The sequence below is a fragment of the Herpailurus yagouaroundi genome, unplaced genomic scaffold (genome assembly GCF_014898765.1).
Source record: "Herpailurus yagouaroundi ecotype Mexico unplaced genomic scaffold, PumYag 28, whole genome shotgun sequence".
NCBI classification, from domain to species: domain Eukaryota; kingdom Metazoa; phylum Chordata; class Mammalia; order Carnivora; family Felidae; genus Herpailurus; species Herpailurus yagouaroundi.
In genome coordinates, this window is record NW_024412376.1 from 110,879,930 (window position 1) to 110,900,175 (window position 20,246).

The 20,246-nt window shown below is 35.3% G+C and overlaps 1 protein-coding gene across 2 annotated transcripts in view; it reads right to left on the reverse strand.

Moving 5' to 3' along the window:
* Positions 1-2,038: 2,038 nt before the first annotated feature.
* DCK (deoxycytidine kinase) overlaps positions 2,039-20,246 on the reverse strand; it is a 33,065-nt gene continuing 14,857 nt past the window's right edge. The window contains exons 3-8 of one of the 2 annotated variants that reach the window (XR_005792552.1): positions 9,653-9,846; positions 8,101-8,248; positions 6,569-6,684; positions 5,697-5,787; positions 3,095-3,215; positions 2,039-2,966 (exon numbers count right to left, since the gene is read on the reverse strand). Coding sequence is in view for 1 of the 2 variants with exons in the window: in XM_040481655.1 (XP_040337589.1) it covers positions 3,189-3,215; positions 5,697-5,787; positions 6,569-6,684; positions 8,101-8,248; positions 9,653-9,846 (576 nt within the window). In the remaining variant the exon portion in view is untranslated. Of the gene's footprint in view, positions 3,216-5,696; positions 5,788-6,568; positions 6,685-8,100; positions 8,249-9,652; positions 9,847-20,246 lie in introns of both variants that reach the window. The other variant, XM_040481655.1, reaches the window with a different exon arrangement.

Below are 20,246 nucleotides of genomic sequence, written 5' to 3' on the forward strand. Positions count from 1 at the left end.
AGAGGTTGGATGGGGGTGATGAACAGAGCACAGATTTTTGGGGGCAGTAAAACTATTTTTGTATGATACTACAGTGGTGAATATATGTCATTATTCATTTGTCAAAACATACAAATGTACAACACTGAGTAAACCTGAATGTAAACAATGGACTTTGAGTGATAATGTGTCAATGTAAGTTCATTGATTAAAACAAATGTACCACTCTGGTGGGGGATGTTGATAGTGGAAAAGGCTGTACAAATATGGGAGCAATGACTATATGGGAACTCTACTTTATACTTAATTTTCTTGTGAACCTAAAACTGCTCTAACAAATAAAGTCTATTAAAAAGTTAAAAAAAAAAAAAAAGGATAAGACTGGTAAAATCCAAAGTCTGTTGTCTAATTTAGCATTTTCTGGAGGTAATAAAATTTGTATCTCTATATAAAAAAAATGCTTTGGGATGATTTGTCCCTTAAAATATGACAGACCTATTTTCTAGGGGGCTCAGTATACAGTGCTTAAAGTTTCAGACACAGATGAGAATATCCTGAATGAGGGAATGTCTTGTACAATTAAAATTACCTTCTTAGAAGTAAAGTATAAAAAGTAGTACATGCACTCTGATGAAACATGAAATGAAACGGGAAATAGGATCCAAGAGATAATACAGACCACTAGGCTCAACACTCTTGTACCCACTCAATGGCACAGCTTTTATTTTGAATCATAACAAATAAATTTTTTAAGCTTTTTTTTTCAATTCTACAGATATAAAGTCATTAAGTTAAACATTTCTAGAGGTTACTAAAAATCTCTAAATTATGTCTAAAGCAAAACAATGTAATATATATAAACCTTTGTTACCTTTTTATATTCATAATATTTTCTTCAAAAGTAGAATTTTTAAAAGATGTAATCATTTCAATGAGTATAGCTCCATCACAGTTCATGAGATTATATTTATTTATTATGCTAATATTTAAACAAATTCATTTGTATCAAACACAAACAAAAAATACCCATACAATATCATGAGACAGTTTCAATATTCATGAAGAATATAGGATTTGAAATAAAGTCTCCCTTACAAAGATCAGTGCATCTAGACTGTTTAACCTACAAAATCATCATCTTAGACTATCAAAAAAACCAAAACAAAACAAAAATGACATTTTAAAAAGGAAAATGATAGTTTCAAAGGCAAAGTGTCTCTTCCACTCATTTCAAAAACAGAACTTTTCTAAAATCTAACTAGAAAGGTTAAAAACACAGAAAAAACACTGCACCTTAACTGAACAAACTTGAAAAAACATTTTATCTCTAGACCTAAAATGAAACCATGCAGATTTTTAAAAATTACAACTATTCTACCTCCTTGTCTTCCTAATGTCTTTCCTAATATATATTTAACAAAAATGATAATGCTTTCAAAATATAGAACATATAAAGCAAGACCATTATTATCAGGAATTTAAAGGAAGAGAAAAAAAATCTAAGTTATAACCCTACAGAGAAGCACAGCAAACTGAAGTAAAGAATGATCATGATGTTCTCAAAGCAGAAATGTTGTGACTTTCATTTAAACTTTAAAAGAGCAGGCTGCTGGGGTACCTGGCTGGATCATTTGGAAGAGCATGCAAGTCTTGATCTTGGGGTCGTGAGTTTGAGATGAATGTTGGGTATAGAGATTACTAGAAAAAAATAAATAAAAACTTAAAAAAAATAAATAAAATAAAACAGTAGGCTACCTAATTAATCCAGACAGTAAAGAAAGCAGGATAGGGCAAGAAGTAAGAGCTGGACAAAAGAGGGGCACCTGGGTGGCTGCTGGTTGAGCATCCTATTCTTGATTTAGGTTAACATTATGATTTCAGGGTTCATGAGATCGAGATCCACATGGGACTCTGGGCTGACAGTATGGAGTCTGCTTGGGATTCTCTTTCTCTCCCTCTGTCTCTGCCCCTTCACTGTCATACTTATACTAGCTTTCTCTCTCTCAAAATAAACACTGGGGGGGAAAAAACCCCTACCATGTGACAAGCTATTTTCTAAAAAAAAAAAAAAAAAAAGAGCTGGACAAAAGAGACTACACCGCTAAGAAGATAATCTACCTTGTGTCTCTTTTGACTTCTTACCACATGTAAAGGTAAAGAAAAACTACTCATTCCCAGTACAGGGTCAATAAAAGATAAAATGGAAAAACATTCCTTGCTATGTTCCACTAACATTTTACCTATGAAAATGGGAAGAAATTTAGGGAAAACTATACTTTCACCTCAAATAAGTTAAAGACAGTTATATTTTAAACCAATATTTTAACTATAAGACTAATATCCCATTCTAAAAAGAATGGTCTGAGAAGACAGAAAGTAGGTAGCTACTAAGCTCCATATAAATTGAACCTTTATACTCATTTATCTTTTAATTACAGAAACATTTTATCATTTCCTCTTTAATCCTCTAAAATCCCATGCAAAAAGATGAATGAAGCCTCACCCATACCACAGATTTAGAAATAAAAGCAGAAAAAAGATTAAATGACTTATAAGCTAGGCTTTGCCTTTACAAAATGGGAACAAAGTCTGACCTGCTCCTTTGTTAATGTGTTAGAGGCCCATTAATAAATATCAATGACGTGATTAAATACTAAGGTGGTGTTATCTTCCACATAAATTAAAAGGAAGGGAACACATGTGATCAAAAGTATTTAAAACTTCATAATCCTTTTTTAGGGATTCTTCAAATTCCACTTTTCACCTTTAAAGGTACACTGATTTACACAGGATACCTTACCATTTACTATGTAACATTAAAGTTCCCAGTTAAGAAACTGGTCACCAGTGAAATAAGAAGCACCAGGAAAAGAAAAAAAAAAAAAAAAAGCCAACCTGCTGAAGGAAAGGTAGAAGGAGGCTTTATTACATCCTTTATGATGTAATTTAGCCAGCAATTACTCTGGAAACATCTACCTTCAGACTCTCTGTCGTGAGAGATAATTAAATGTCTTTATTTTTGTAAAGCAAAAAAGAAAAGAAACTGCTCGTAAGCTTTTATATAGAATTCATCAAAACAACTATTTTTTTCTTGAAACAAAAAATGGTAAAAAACCTGGGTTTTCTAGAGACTTGTATGAATATGGAACAACGAAGATACACAGCTGAAGTATCTGGAATCATTTGGCTGCCTGTAGTCTTCAGCAAAATCACAAAGTGCTCAAAAATTCTTTGACCTGAAGGGAGGAAATAAATATTAGTATAATTCCTTGACAAATTTGAAATATCTAACATTCATCCCTTTTTTTTTTAAATTTTTTTTTTCAACGTTTATTTATTTTTGGGACAGAGAGAGACAGAGCATGAACGGGGGAGGGGCAGCGAGAGAGCGAGACACAGAATCGGAAACAGGCTCCAGGCTCTGAGCCATCAGCCCAGAGCCTGAGGCGGGGCTCGAACTCATGGACCTCGAGATCGTGACCTGACTGAAGTCGGACGCCTAACCGACTGCGCCACCCAGGCGCCCCTCATCCCTATTTTATAGTACATAACAGTTGAAGACCCCAACTGTATAAGTAACTCTATCACAAAGATACAGCATTTATTTTCAAAGAAATATTACTAAATACTTCAGTAGTAAAAGATAAATGACTTAAAAATGTCATTACAGGAGTTATTTATATCTAAGATTAATATAATTCTTTAACAGCCATAACACAAATTTCATAATCTCCTTATAACATAGACCAATGACGTGCAGCTTTAACACCAAAAAATATTATTAATCGTGATGGTTTAAACAACTCTGAAAGGTCCAGACATGCAAAATTTGTAATTTTTCTGAAGCACAAATTTGAATCATGTTTACAATCTGTAATGTTAACATGTACAGAAGGGTCATGTACATTGTGAATGTAACCAACTGCCCAACATCACAATGCAACAAGATTCTGTTCTCTACAAATTCTAGATGACACAGTAATTCTTCTGAAGAAACAAAGATTCTGCCTTAAACACTGTGGAAAATATAGAACTGTCGAATCAATATGTTGTAAACCTGAAACTATATATAACATACTATGTCAGTTATGTATTTCAATAAGGAAAAAGAAAAAGGCAACTACTAGCATTATTAATGAAAGTAAAAGTAAACAGTAACATTTAAAGGTGATTCTTAGCCAAAACACAAAAGTGTTAGATAAAGCTGTCCTATAGATCCACTCTGAAGGCAATGGCCGATTTAATTTTCATTTATTTTTTTTTTTAATTTTTTTTTTCACATTTATTTATTTTTGAGACAGAGAGAGACAGAGCATGAATGGGGGAGGGGCAGAGAGAGAGGGAGACACAGAATCGGAAACAGGCTCCAGGCTCTGTGCCATCAGCCCAGAGCCTGACGCGGGGCTCGAACTCCCGGACCGCGAGATTGTGACCTGAGCCGAAGTCGGACGCTCAACCGACTGAGCCACCCAGGCGCCCCAATTTTCATTTATTTTAATAGTATCATAAATGAATTGTATCCTATATTTTTAACATCATTAATGGTATAAAGAGGTCATTTGAATTTTCCAAATATGCTTTACTTTATATCATGGGAAAAGCAACTATATGCTACAGAGTAGTTAAATAATAAATGTTGACATTTTCAAAATTCTTGAGATATAGCCTTTATGAATGTCAGGTTCCTGTTAAAGTAAATATATATTTTGTGAAGGAGAAAAAAAATCAAATTTCTCTCAAAACTAAACAAAGTAGAGGCGCCTGGGTGGCTCAGTCGGTTAAGCACCCAACTTCGGCTCAGGTCATGATCTCACACTCCGTGAGTTCAAGCCCTGCATTGGGCTCTATGCTGACAGCTCGGAGCCTGAAGCCTGCTTCAGATTCTATGTCTCCCTCTCTCTGACCCTTCCCCGTTCATGCTCTGTCTCTCTCTGTCTCAAAAATAAATAAACATTAAAAAATAAATAAGTAAATAAATAAACAAAGCAAAAAACTGGCTTCTTTAGACCTTGGATCATCACCAAGTTAATTAACATGGATAATGGGATCTTTATTATATGATTCCCATTATTATTCTCTCTCAAGTGTACATCAATAGGTTTTCTCCCACTCCCTTTATCATTACAAGCAACACTCATTAATAGAATATAGTCAACTCCCAAATATGTGGAGGATAGATTAACTATGAATACGACAATGATTCAATGATCAGGCATGCCAATTTATCACTGACAAGGTCCCACATAAAAGTCAAAACTAAAAATTCTTTAATCTCAAGACTTGAGCTAATATAAAAATGGACAAAATCCATATCCTACAACTTCAAGTATCTTCCATACTGAATTTAGTTGAAAAAGATAAATTTTATTTCACAAGTAGTTTGTTATGAAAGTACCTAAAGACTGGTGATACAAAGAGGAGAAGAAAAGGAAACAAAGCAGAGAAGCGGATGAGCAAGAGCTTTTGTTAATGTGATCATCCCTGTCTTAGAGATAAAGGGACCAAAGGATAAAAGAATCTCCTTATTTTAGCCAAGGTCACAAAGCTAGAATTTGACGTTAGGATTAGAGTCTAAAGTCTAAATCCATCTGAAGCTCTTAACTGTCTCTTACTGTAACGTTACATATTCTTTTCTGTTAGAAAGTTGTTTTCTCACAAGTTACAACACTTTTCTAGACAAAACAAATGTTAGTGTAAGAGTCTTTGTACAAATCTACCTTTTCAACTAGACTGTCGTGTTTGTCTTTAAAGTCTTCATTAATATCCAGTGTTAAGATGGGGATTTCTTGTAGAAAATCAAAGTCGGTTCTGTTTTTTAAAAAAAGAGAGATGAACAAAATAATTAGAAAAAACAATAAATAAAAGAGAAACACTAAAAACTCTTATACCATCTCTGGAAAATCAAAATGTTGTCAGTCATTTTATATTAAAATCATCCTGTCAGTAATTTATCTGGTAGCCCCTTCTTTTTCACCTTGATTTACTACTAAATAATAATATTAATAATATCTAAAAATCTCAGGTATAAAATATATAAAGCTAGGGCTTGTGACATGTAATTCTTCTCAAAAACTAAAATCATACCATAACGTAGGAATGTTTGCATTTTAAAGATGAGAAAACTAAAGCCCAGGGAGGTCAGTCTGGGGCTCAGAGACTGCCTAAGGTTGCACACTAGTAAGTCTGGATTTGAACCAAGATCTGACTAAGGACAATGAAGTCCATGCTCTTAACAACTGTGCTATACTACTACCTAAGCCTTGATCTAGAAAATAAATTTAAAGTATCTTATCTTAAATTCTCTCTGAAAGACAGTACCTAAATAATACACACAGATATATTCCTACTTTACCAGTTCAATTCCATATATTATGCTGTCAATAACACTGGGGGAGATTAACTACAAAAACTTTAAGGAAACAGGATCTCATTACAATAAAAAGAATCAAAATTCACACCTAATTCTGGGAGATCCTAAAATACTAACTTAAAAGAAAAAGGGCTAAAAATGAAAACTTGTACATGTTTTAGATTAAGACTTGTTAAAGATCTTTGAAATGGATAGTAAGTGAGAATAAGGAGGTCTTACTTCAGGGTTCTATGCAGGAGCCAGCTCTCATGCTTATCGTGAAGCTTCTCTAAATACTCAAGAGGAATGCCTTGTTCTTCATTTCTTCCCCGTAAATACATTCTATTCAAGCATTTCTAAAAGCAAGCAATAAGAAAGGGGTGGGGGGGGGGGGGCAAAGAACAATTATTCTTGTCTGCTGTCATTAAAGTTTTCTTCTCTAGTGTGTCTTTAGTTATGCTAGCCAGCATCTCCATTTATTCCTTCTAGAAAGTTGAAATACTTCATTTTTCCCCTCCTTGTGCTTTTCAATCATTTGGTGGCTATAAACCAAGTAGTACGATTAGAACAAGTCTATAAACTTATGGGATCCATACTTGAAAAATACTGTATAAAATAAGTTTGGTAAAAAGTTCAATATATAAAATGTGTTCAAAATCTATTATAAATCCTCTTTTCAAGTACTTAGATGATCTTCCAATCAAAAGACAGTATAAATAACACTGATGAAAACAGCTTTGTGTTAGACTTTAAGACATTGACTATATCTTGTAGTATTCTTTATGTTCTTCAACATTTGCGCTTGCTATATTCGTAACTAAAAACAAAAAAAATTCTTTTCAAAAATAAAAGTGAATTTCAAAATTACTGCTAAATTCTGGCTTTCTTGAATTTAAAAAGAACAAAATCATCATTTGGAATCAGAAACCTAGTTTCTTTGAAAATTCCGATTCAATAGCCACACAGTATCCTTTCAGACTAGAAGTCATGAAATTTATATTCATCAGAGCCTACTTTGTGGCTTAGGGAAGACACAGGAATAAAAAACAGCAAAACTGAAATGCAAGCACCAAAACCAGAAATGTGTTAATAAACGTAAGCTCTTATTTAGGTTAGCTTTAGGAAGGGCATCCACTTAGTCTTCCTGGACTCATGACATAATTTCATATAAAAACAAGAATAGCTATATTACAAACTATCATGAAAGGCACATTTTCAAGTAAGCTCCCTTAAGTGAAAATGGCAATGGTCCTCTAAGTCTCTTCTCACTTGAAGCAGCTACTACCTACCCATTCCAAGCCATGAACTGTAAAGGATTTCTTAGAATGGACCTCCATCAACTTTGTTAATTCATTCACAAATATTTACTGAGCTCCCACTATGTACCCAGGCCCTATTCTAGGCATTGGAAATTCAGTAGTAATTAAACACTCAAAGTTTCACACCAAGAAGCCTAAACTCTAGCAGTTACTTGAGCAAAATTTTTAATCTAGCTGTGATAGATAAGAGACCTTCCAAAAGTCAGGAAGGAATAAAGAAGAAAATGGAGAAAGCACAGAGAAAAGGGCCTAAAAGAGCAACTTGCCAATGTGGGCTTCTACTTTGCTGAGGAAAAGAGAATGCCTCTTTCTACAATTATGAATTTCTAATTTGCATGTGGGGAGTAGAGCAGGGAGTGGAGCTAAACTAAATTGCCTTCACTGCATACCACTAAAAGGACTTCTACATATTACTTTAAATTGTCAATGGAGTAAACAAATTTTAAGTCTCACCTCTGGTGTGGCTCGAAGATAAATGATTCCATCCAGTTCAAGGCTTTGACCAAACTGGTGATTCATCCAGTCATGCCAGTCTTGATAAATTGTCCACTCTGTTTCATTCATGCAGTCAGATTCATACAAATTAGATGCAAAAACATACCTGAAAGAGAGTCTACATCAACACATAATTCCTTTCCAAAAAACACAAAGAAATAGAAAGGAGATCTACTAACTGGACATGGAACATTCTCCCAAAATCCATGGCAAATAATAACTTAGCAGGAAAAAAAAATAGAATATCTCCAACTATAAGAAATATGTTCTTGGACAGCAGTTCTCAAAAATATAGTGTAAGAATGCCTGGTAGTCCCCAAGACCTTTCCAGAAGTTCTGTGAGAGGCCAGATTACTTTATACACTAGACTTCAACCAAAAGAACATAGTATACAGATAGAGAAGGCTTTAATGAGAATCTAGCTGTCTTTTATTAAGTTAGATATTAAAGAGATTTGTAAAAATGTAAAACAATCCTCTTCTATCTAATGTTTTTGTTTTGAAAAATACAATTTTACAAGTATGTTATTTACACTAATACGTAATGGGCTTAGTATTACTAATTTTAAATAAATAAGTGTCCTTTATATTTCTCAACATTAATTTCTAATAACATAAATATCAATAAGATACAAAGCTCCTTTGGCTCTTTAATAATTATTAAGAATAGAAAGGGACCCTGGGGTGCCTGGGTGGTTCAGTCGGTTAAGTGTCCAACTCTTGATTTTGGCTCAGGTTGTGACCTCATGGTTAGTGAATGTGAGCCCAGTGTAGCCTGCTTCAGATTCCCTCTCTCCCTCTCTCTCTGTCCCTCCCCCACTTCTCCCCTCCTGTGTGCTCACGTGTGGGCGCACTCTCCCTCTCTCAAAAATAAATAAATAAACTTAGAAAGAAAGAAAGAAAGAAAGAAAAAAAAAGAAAGAAAGAGAAGGAGGGAGGGAAGGAGGGAGGGAGGGAGGGAGGGAGGAAGGAAGGAAGAAAGAAAGAAAGAGAAAGAAAGAGAGAGAGAGAGAGAGAGAGAGAGAGAAAGAAAGAAAGAAAGAAAGAAAGAAAGAAAGAAAGAAAGGAAGGAAGGAAGGAAGGAAGGAAGGAAAGGGGTCCAGAGACCAAAAGTTTGAGAACCGTTGTTCTTAGCCAACACTCTAGCTTAAAAGAATCTTTGCATAAACAAGGTAACTCTAAGGCTCCCTTAGAGATTTTTGATCTGGCTCAAGATGCAGTCTAGAATATAGATCCAGATTTAATCAGAGTAGATGAGAATTTTAAGAGCATTAGAGGAAAAAAACCTTCTCTGCAAATTTGAATGAAATGGCTACCATATTCCCTAAAGCTTCCATGGAAGCTAGCAATTATTAATACTAGTACTTCCCTAATGTCATGATTACCAAATTGCTGAAGGTAATTTTTCTCAACACAGCCTCTCTTATTACTTTGATTACCAGGAAACAGGAAAAAAAAGTCAATTCCAAGCCACGATTCCAAAATGATAAGTGCAAGTTATTTATATATACCTGTCACTATATATAGATCGTTCAAAAAATAATACAGGTTTCTCTGCATCTTTGAGCTTGCCATTGAGACAGGCAAGCTGGGCTCGTATTCGACTGAGGCAGGCATATGACTGGAAGGTAAAAGACCATCGTTCAGGTTTCTCATACATCATTTGAAGAACATTCCCACCACTTTTCTGAGACGGTGTCAGTTCCTATTTTGAATGTGAAAAAAGAAACAAAAAACAAAATTAATGATCAATAGAGCTATTTAAATTTTTTAAAAAGCTCAAAAAGAGAAGTTAGATAAATAAATGCATCATGATTAGCAAAACCAAGATGATTAAGTCCTCTTCCTCCTACTCTTTCCCATTTTATTTTTCAGTTTGCCTGAGGTCTAGAAGGCTAGCTTAACAATCAGTTCCTTAGAGCTCTTCCACAAGAAGTCACAAACTAATGGTCTATGGAAGAAAATATTTGTTTGGTCCAAATGGGACTTTTAAAAAATTTGAATTAGTTGTCAATATTTAAAATCTAAATATAAGTTCACATAATATATCTGGATTTGTGACTTCTTTTTAAAAATGTGAAAACCACCAACAGCATTTTTTTACAGAACTAGAACAAACAATCCTAAAATTTAAATGGAACCACAAAGACCCTGAATAGCCAAAGCAATCAGGAGATAGAAAAACAAAGCTGTAAGTATTTGCCTGTGTTGCCTTAGCCCTCTGGCCAATTTAGTAGTCTGTAAATTTTAGCAAGCACCTTTAGCTGAATGATCAATTAACTAAAACTTTCTTGGTACATCTATAGATCCTGTATTGTTTCCTAGAAAAACCCTGAAGGAAACTCTCTTGTACAACCTCTCTCCCCACTGCCCCAGGCATTGTAGCTGGCACCATCTGTAGCTGGCACCACTGAATCTGCATGCATGCAATCAAGAAGTATTACAGATCATTGTGCTCCCCTTTTACTGATTAACTGCCCTAAAGTTCCTTTAAAAATCTTTGGGCCAGGTAGAAACCTCAGAATTGGTTTTTGGACAAGGGTCCACGGTCTCCCCAGGTGGTGGGCCGCCTGAATAAAGCTCATATTCCTTTCCAACCAAAACTCGTCTCTTGAGCATTGGCTTTTTGTGCAACAAGTATCTGAACTTGGGTTTTTCAGTAACAGTATCACAATCTCACACTTCAAGGTATACTACAAAGCTGTAGTAATCAAAACAGTATGGTAGTGGCACAAGAACAGATATACACATCAATGGAACAGAACAGAGAGCCCAGAAATGACCCCATGTTTATATGGTCAATTAATCTATGACAAAGGAGGCAAGAATATACAATGGAGAAAAGGCCATCTCTTCAATAAATCATGTTGGGAAAACTGGACAGCTACATGTAAATGAATGAAACTGGACCACTTTCTAACACCATACACAAAAATAAACTCAAAATGGATTAAAGCCCTAAATGTGAGATCAGAAACCATAAAACTACCTAAAAGAGAACACAGGCAGTAATTTCTCTGACATCAGCCACAGCAACATTTTCTGAGATACATTTCCAAAGGCAAGGGAAACAAAAGCAAAAATAAACTATTGGGACTACACCAAAATAAAAAGAAAGCAAAGGAAACCATCAATGAAACAAAAAGACAACTATTGAAAGATATTTGTAATGATATTTGAAGATATTTGCAAATGATACATCCATCTGATAAGGGGTTAGTACCCAAAATATATAAAGAACTCATACAACTCAACAACAAAAAAGAATCTGATCAAAAAATAGACAAAGGACCTAAATAGACATTTTTCCAAAGAAGACATACAGATGGCCAAAAGACACATGAGAAGATGCTCAACATCACTAATCATCAGGGAAATATAAATCAAAACCACAAGCAGATATCACCTTACACCTATTGGAATGGCTAAAATAAAGAAACAATTACAAGGACGCCTGGGTGGCTCAGTTGGTTGAGCATCTGACTCTTGATTTCAGCTCAGGATTTTGGCTGAGGTCATGATCCCAGGGTCATGGGATTGGGCCCTCTGTCGGGCTCCACACTGACCATGAAGCCTGCTTAAGATTCTCTCTCTCTGGAGAAAAAAAAAAAAAAAAAAAAGGAAAAAAAAAGACAATAACAAGTGGATGAGGATGTGGAGAAAAAGGAATCCTTGTATACTACAGATGGGAACGTAAATTGGTATCACCGCTGTGGAAAACAGCAGGGAGGTTCTTCAAAAACTTAAAAATAGAATTACCATATGACCCAGTAATTCTACTACTGGGCATTTACTAAAAGAAAACAAAAATACTGATTCAAAATGATACATGCATCCTTCTGTTTACTGCAGCATTATTTACAATAGCCAAGGTATGAAAACAACCTAAGTGTCCATGGACAGATGAATGGATAAGGAAAATGTGATGTGTGTATATATACATGTGTGTGTACACACATATAAAAAAATGTATATATATACACACACATACACACACAAATGTATATGTGCAATGGAATATTACACAGCTATAAAAAAGGATGAGACTGCCATTTGTGACAACATACATGGACCTAGATGGTATTATGTTAAATGAAATAAATCAGAGAAAGATGATTTATATTTATATGATTTCACTCATATGTGGAATCAGGAAAAAAAAAATTAAAAAAAAAAAACCAAAAAGCAGAATCAGACCTATAAATGCAGAGAATAAAATGATGGTTGCCAGAGGGAAGGAGGACCAGGGACGGGCAAAATAGGTGAAGAGGAGTGGGAAGTACAGGTTTCCAGTTATGGAATGAGTAAGTCATGGGACTAAAAGGCACAGCAGAGGGAATATAGTCAATGATACTGTAATAGCATTGTATGGTGACAGACAGTAGTACACTTGTGGTGAGTGTGGTATAAGATATAGATTTGTTGAATCACTATCCATACAACTGAAACTAACGTAACATTAAATTTTTAATGTGGAAACCAAGCAATACTGTGCCTGTATTTTATCTCACTAAAAATCACCTAGGGCCAATCACACATGCTTCCATTAAGCGGGACATATGCTCTCCAGTTTATGAGCCACTGCCATTCTCTGTTTATCAGCCCCTGCCAATCTCACAGCAGGCCTGATTTATTTGTTTAGTTACCTGGTCCCTTTAGGTATTTTAGACCCCAATCTTCTAATAAAACAGAACAGGTCCTCCCTAAAATTTTGTGATTTAATAACCACATTGTTAGAACCAATATTTTCAGTGTTAAGAAAAAAATGTATAATAAAAAATAAAGTAAAATCTTTGTAATCTTACATTTGAATTTGAAATAGCATCCAGAACTCATGAATTACTTTCCTTCCTATAAAATATAATTTCCCTAGCTCTGTCCACCAAAAGGCCTATCAATAATGACAACCTTGTAGGAATGAATATAAATGTCACCCGGATTATGATCTCTAAATACCACTTCCCACTGAAAGGAACTAGGGTCACATTCCTTATTCATGTCTGGAGAAATAAATGTATAAGATGAGCTTAACACATCTTGTTTCAGGAAATAAGTAAACGATCAAAATCTCCTGAGGCTGTGCCAAAGGCAAGAGAGCCAACGTCAAAGGGCTTCAATTTGTCAAAAGATAGGACAACTATGAATGTCCAAAAGGAATGATGAAGGAAGGGAAGACAAAAACTGTAAATTCAAATCTAAAGAAAACCAGAAAACAAAAACCCAAACTCTCTAATCATCTTTGGAAGTTGCTAGGGTACCAATTAATTATTCTGGAAATTTGCATATAAAGAGGAAAAAATATCAAAAATTTTATTCTGGCCCTTTCTATACAAATGTTATTTAAGGTTAACGAAAGAGTAGATGAAGGAACAGGTCTTCTTTACTGAAGAATCCCAACTAACAGGCTTGATTATTAGAATATCATCTTTTGCAACTCCAAATGATATACTGGATTAGGGCAACAATTAGCAACAGATCCTAAAATCATTAGAGAAAAGCTAATATGGAATTTTATGGTGTATGAATTAGGCTAACAAAACCTGAAAAGACTGATTGATTTTACCATCACAAAAGACATCCTCCTGGTGGAATGTGAAAGAAAATACACATAGTCACCTAAGAAATTTAGCCAAAAAAAGAACTAAAACCAAATCTAATCAAGGCTCTACAGATCTGACTACAAATTCACAGGAAATACAGAGATTGAGAAACATGTTAAACTATGCCACAGAGATGCACTCAGCCAAGACCAGAAAAAGGGAAACTGTACAAGGACAAATGACCCAATTTCTTCAACTAATAAACTACAAAGAAAAAAGAGGAAGAGGAACCAACAGATTACAATTTAAAAGGCATATCAACCGGGGCGCCTGGGTGGCTCAGTCGGTTAGGCGGCCGACTTCGGCTCAGGTCATGATCTCACGGTCTGTGAGTTCGAGCCCCGCGTCAGGCTCCGTGCTAACAGCTCAGAGCCTGGAGCCTGTTTCAGATTCTGTGTCTCCCTCTCTCTGACCCTCCCCCATTCATGCTCTGTCTCTCTCTGTCTCAAAAATAAACGTTAAAAAAAAAAAAATAATAAATAAATAAATAAATAAATAAATAAATAAATAAATAAAAGGCATATCAACCAAATGTAACATGTAACAAGTGTAACCTTGACTCTTGATATTAATAAACTATAAGAAAACTATGAGACAATAGAGAACTATGAACACAAACTGGATGTAATGACACAGTGGAATTACTAATCTTTTAGATGCAGTTTTTTTCAAGAAATCTTTTTATCTAGAGTTTCTTCTGAGTCTTTCATTTCTACAGATGTATATATTATCTAGAACAGAGGTTCTGAAGGTGTGGTAGGGGAATGCCTAAGAAGTCCCTGAGATCCTTGCAGGGGTCTACAAGAAAAAAAAAACAATTTTATTTTATTTGTTTATTTAAAAAAATTTGTTTAATGTTTATTCATTTATGAGGGGGGGAGGGGGGGGAGACAGAATCGGAAGCAGGCTCCAGGCTCTGAGCTGTCAGCACAGAGTCCCACGCAGGGCTCGAACTCATAAACTGTGAGATCATGACCTGAGCTGAAGTTGGATACTTAACCGACTGAGCCACCCAAGCGCCCTGGAAAAAAAAATGATTTTAATAACAAATATACCTTATTCCATTCTCATTCTCTCATGAATGTATAATTTTCCAGTAACTATATAACATGTGATAAAATTGCAATAGTCTAAATGTAAAAACAGATATAAGAATTCTGGTTTGCTATTAAGTCGGGCATTAAAGACATGTACAAAATGTAAAACAATGCCACTTTTCTCACTAAATTTTTTTTTGGAAAATAGTTATGGCACATATGTTAACATGTAATGGGTTCAGTACTACGGTTTTTATTTTTTATTTTTTTTTCAGTACTATGGTTTTTAAATGAATTAACTGATAATTTTTTAAGTGTTTCAAGTTATAGTTTTAATATGGTAAATATTGATAGACCTACTTAAAAGTCTTTGGTTCCTCAATAATCATTATATATATATATATATTTGTTTAGTTAAATAAAGTAACATTAGCTTTTATTTTTTTTTCTTTTTTTTTTTTTCCAACGTTTATTTATTTTTGGGACAGAGAGAGACAGAGCATGAACGGGGGAGGGGCAGAGAGAGAGGGAGATACAGAATCGGAAACAGGCTCCAGGCTCTGAGCCATCAGCCCAGAGCCCGACGCGGGGCTCAAACTCACGGACCATGAGATAGTGACCTGGCTGAAGTCGGGCGCTTAACCGACTGCGCCACCCAGGCGCCCCAGGTAACATTAGCTTTTAAATGAAGTTGTCTTGGAGCACCTGGGTGGCTCAGTTAGTTAAGTGTCCAACTTCAGCTCAGGTCACGATCTCATGGTTGGCGGGTTTGGGCCCCACATTGGGCTCTGTGCTGACAGCTCAGAGCCTGGAGCCTGCTTCCAATTCTGTGTCTCCCTCTCTCCACCCTTCCCTCGCTTGTGCTGTCTCTCAAAAATAAATAAATGTTAAAAAAAATTTTTAATAAAATAAAATAAACGATGGGGGCACCTGGGTGGCTCAGTCAGTTAAGCATTGGACTTCGGCTCAGGTCATGACCTCAGTTCATGGGTTTGGGCCCCACATCAGGCTCTGGGATAACAGCTCAGAGCCTGGAGCCTGCTTCAGATCCTTCTCTGATCCTTCACATTCTGCCTCTCTCTCTCTCTCTCTCTCTTTCTCAAAAATAAGTAAACATCAAGAAAAAAAATTTTTTAATGAATAAATGATATTGTTTTATATCTTAAAATAATTAAGAATTCACAGGATTAATCTGTTCAATAAGCAATTTACTGCCTAAAAACTTCCCATATATAGTATCTACTTCAAATGTCTCTATTAAATAACGTGACAATATAGTCACATATTCTGTGTAATAAGCACAAATAATATAGAAAAATGTCCAATTAAATTCCTAATTTTAAATTATCATAAAAATTTAACCTCATTAATATAATCAGTGAATTTGAAAAATACCTATCAAGGTTATTTCAAAGTCTAGTGCTCTCTGGAGAAAATAAAATTGAGCCAACTACCTGACAAGTGATTTAAATGGTGAATTTGTGTAGGCCACTTTCCTTGTGCCTGAGAAAAAAGGCAAATAAAGCCTTGAAATTACTGTGTAGCTAATCTAGCTATAGTTAACTAAAATGAACAAGAGACTGACAGAACTAGATATGATCAGAAAAGAGATGGAACAAGATCCTGAAGAATACATATATATAGGCTTGTTAACACCAATTCCATGAGAATCAACTAAAATTAGAAAAAGGAACATTTGGATCCAAATTTTAAAGTGTGATTTTGTTCCATAATCAATGGACATTCACAGCTTACTTAAATAAGTTTTCAAAAATGTTAAATAAATTCACACTGATAAAGGTAAATGTACTCTTGACATAACCCTAAACTTTGGAGTGAAGGCAATCACACATTTCCACATAATACTCTGTGATCATAATTACAAATCAAATGCTGGATAGATTTAGTCATGACTTGACCCAACAGATAAAATTCTTGTTTTTGCAAATTGTTAACTCAATTTCTAAATGGGATTACTTCACTCCTACTCAAGCTTTTGACAAAAACATGTATGAATATGACATTCTGTAACTATAAATTTTAAAATTCTTCTCAACTATTTGATCTCTGGAAGCAGTAAAATTACTGCTCTTACAAAATATTACAAAAGTTTACTACTAAAACGTTTCAATGCTTTGCTCAGATCTCTGGCCTAGCACCTACTCTGCACAAAGTACTATGTGTTTAAATAATTAAATAGGCAAGGTCATCTTAGGTCCCTTCTGGTATTCCTCTCACACTTAAAAACTCCCAATACCTAGGTAGTATCTATTTGCTAATCTCTCTCCAACCACAGTCTCCACTAAAATACTCTATATAGGGGCACCTGGGCAGCTCAGTTGGTTATGCGTCCGACTCTTGATTTCAGTTCAGGTCATGATCTCACGGTTCAGAGCATCGAGCCCTGCATCAGGCTCTGCGCTGACAGATTCCCCTTCTCTCCATCTCTCTACCCTTCCCCTGCTCAGGCTCTCGCTCTCTCAAAATAAATAACTAAACTTAAAAAAATAAAATATTCTATATAATCACATTGTAATTAGAGTTTTATATAGTCGGATTAAGGTAGTTTACATGAAGGGATATCTAATTCAATATGTGCATTTTTAAAAGAGACTTGAGGGGCGCCTGGGTGGCGCAGTCGGTTGAGCGTCCGGCTTCAGCCAGGTCACGATCTCGCGGTCCGTGAGTTCGAGCCCCGCGTCAGGCTCTGGGCTGATGGCTTGGAGCCTGTTTCTGATTCTGTGTCTCCCTCTCTCTCTGCCCCTCCCCCGTTCATGCTCTGTCTCTCTCTGTCCCAAAAATAAATAAAAACGTTGAAAGGAAAAATTAAAAGAGACTTGATGGGGCGCCTGGGTGGCGCAGTCGGTTGGGCGTCCGACTTCAGCCAGGTCACGATCTCGCGGTCCGTGAGTTCGAGCCCCGCGTCAGGCTCTGGGCTGATGGCTCGGAGCCTGGAGCCTGTTTCCGATTCTGTGTCTCCCTCTCTCTCTGCCCCTCCCCCGTTCATGCTCTGTCTCTCTCTGTCCCCAAAATAAATAAAACGTTGAAAAAAAAAATTAAAAGAGACTTGGTATTCTAGATGAATCTCTAATTTGTAAAATACACAGGAAATAGTTTTGAGCATCCGAGGACCACTACTATAGTCAAAGTCAGTAAACCCTACCTTTCCTTGCTTTCCATATCAAAATAAGAGAATGAAGAGAAAGAAGCAACTGAAATTTCTTCCTTTTAGTGACAATATTCTTTGTTTCACAGTCATAGAATACATTAGAATACTATAATATTAGAATTGTCAGGTTAAGAAAGAAAAAATAGGGGCACCTGGGTGACTCAGTCAGTTAAGAATCTGATTTTGGTTGAGGTCATGATCTCAGTTTGTGAGTTTGAGCCCCAGTGGGGCTCTGTGCTGACAGCTCAGAGCCTGGATGGACCCTTCTTCATGTTCTGTGTCTCCCTCTCTCTCTGCCCTCTCCTGCTGTCTCTCTCTCAAAACTAAATAAACATTAAAAAAATTTTTTTAAAGAGAAAAGAAAACCCAGGACCTCCAGTTAAATTTGAACTTCAGATAAACAACAAATAATATTTTAGTACAAGAATCTCCCAAATATTGCACGTATTTTAATACAATACCTTACCTTACTATATAGTCTTTCCAACACAATGGACTTTCATTTTTGTTTTTTATTTAATTCTTACACAAGCTTGATTTTTCCTATTATCATTCCCATTTTACTGATAAAGAAAAGTTTAGAACAACTAAAGTGCTAAGATTACACAGCTAACTAGTAGCAGAATTAGGGCTTACATTCAGATTATATGTAAAATTTTACTGCAATAGCATTTAATGTAACTGAATTTCACCTACAATCTTATTACTAAGCATATCCTTCCCTTTTTAACCAGTTAAGCCCCATCCCATTTTAGGAAGGAAAATAAAACCAATTCCAATTTTATCTATAAGGAAAAGGGCAATCCCACATACCTTGGGGTAGGTCAGTCACTCTCACTTCCCTCTCTCTAAATTCCAGTGACTCCACAGTAATCCTTAAAAGGATCTACACATGCCAAATCAAACTTATAAACCTAATGCTTCCATTTACAAGAACCATATCCCACTATTATTAGTTCAACTGCAACTGCTTTAGCAAAGAAGAGCTTTTATTCATAGCCCAGAGAAGCAGAAGCCAAAACATCCTAGGAGACAAGTCCTCCCTTTGTGGACTAGGAGTGATCATTTCCCTGTCAGAAAAAAAAAGACTGAGCTCTGCCCTAACAGTTGACTATCTTGAATACTATTGTTTTCAGAAGAAAGATACTTTAATCCACCACATGCACTGTAGGATCAAATATTTATAGTCCCAGACCAAAGGAATAAATAAGGAGCTGCTTTCATAGGTCCTTATGGTTAAGGGCAAAGGATGCTTCCTCAGTCTTTCTGTAATATCAAGCTATATGAAGGCTCTTCAAAAAGTTGTATAAAGTCTTTAATCTTATATACTAACTTTTAAGAAATAAAATATAATTCCTATTCTCAATTCTAGTCCAAATAAACACCCCTGAACACTTCCTAGAAGTTCATGCTCAAAGTAGGTGGTTTTTCTCTGGGGGGAAAAAATCCACCAAGTGTAAATATTGACCTCAAAGTTTCAGTTAAGAACTAAAAACCACACAAACACATGGCACTTTGAGGCAGAATTTAAATTACATACCGCAAACCACATAATTAACTGAATCTTCTTCCCAAAATTGAAAAAAAAAGCATAAAATAGCAAGAAGTTAACTGTCAACAATAAGTCTGTTTAGAAAATACTCTTAGCACATCATCAACTGAAATAAGGGTGTAGTTAGCTGCCTTCCCAAACTGCTTAAAGAATAAATTTATTTTTATTAAATTTCATTAAAAAGGCTTTGTTAACTTAATTATAAACTGACTTTCCAGTTATTCAGCATCCCCCAGGGAAAAAAAATGTTTCATACAAATGAATCTTTTCAGCTAAATGAAATTTATCAATTTAACCACGTTTTTAATGTATTATTTTTATAGGGAGAAGACAGTAGTATATATTTTATTTTTGTACCCTCAAAAGGATAGCATTTCAAAAACTACTCAGTAATAGACATTACTCTTAAACAACTTTATAAATACCAACTGCTGGATTTATAAAAGAAGTCAGCAATAAAGCACAAGTTTCCATTGAACACATAAAACACTAGGCACAAACTGTAGAAACTGCTATTCAATCTTACACTAAATGAGACCAAATTGGTATTACTTTTTAGTTCTTATCTAGTTTTCAGTTTATTTCCTCCTTTGATGTCAGGTCAGTGACATGACCATCTTTTAACAGTCCCTCCCTTGACAATCCTTCTAATCAGAAAATAAGTTTATCAGATTGTGTCAAAAGTATTACGTAAATACTCTTTGAATAAGCCACATTAATTTTAATGCATAATTTTGTGACCTCCAT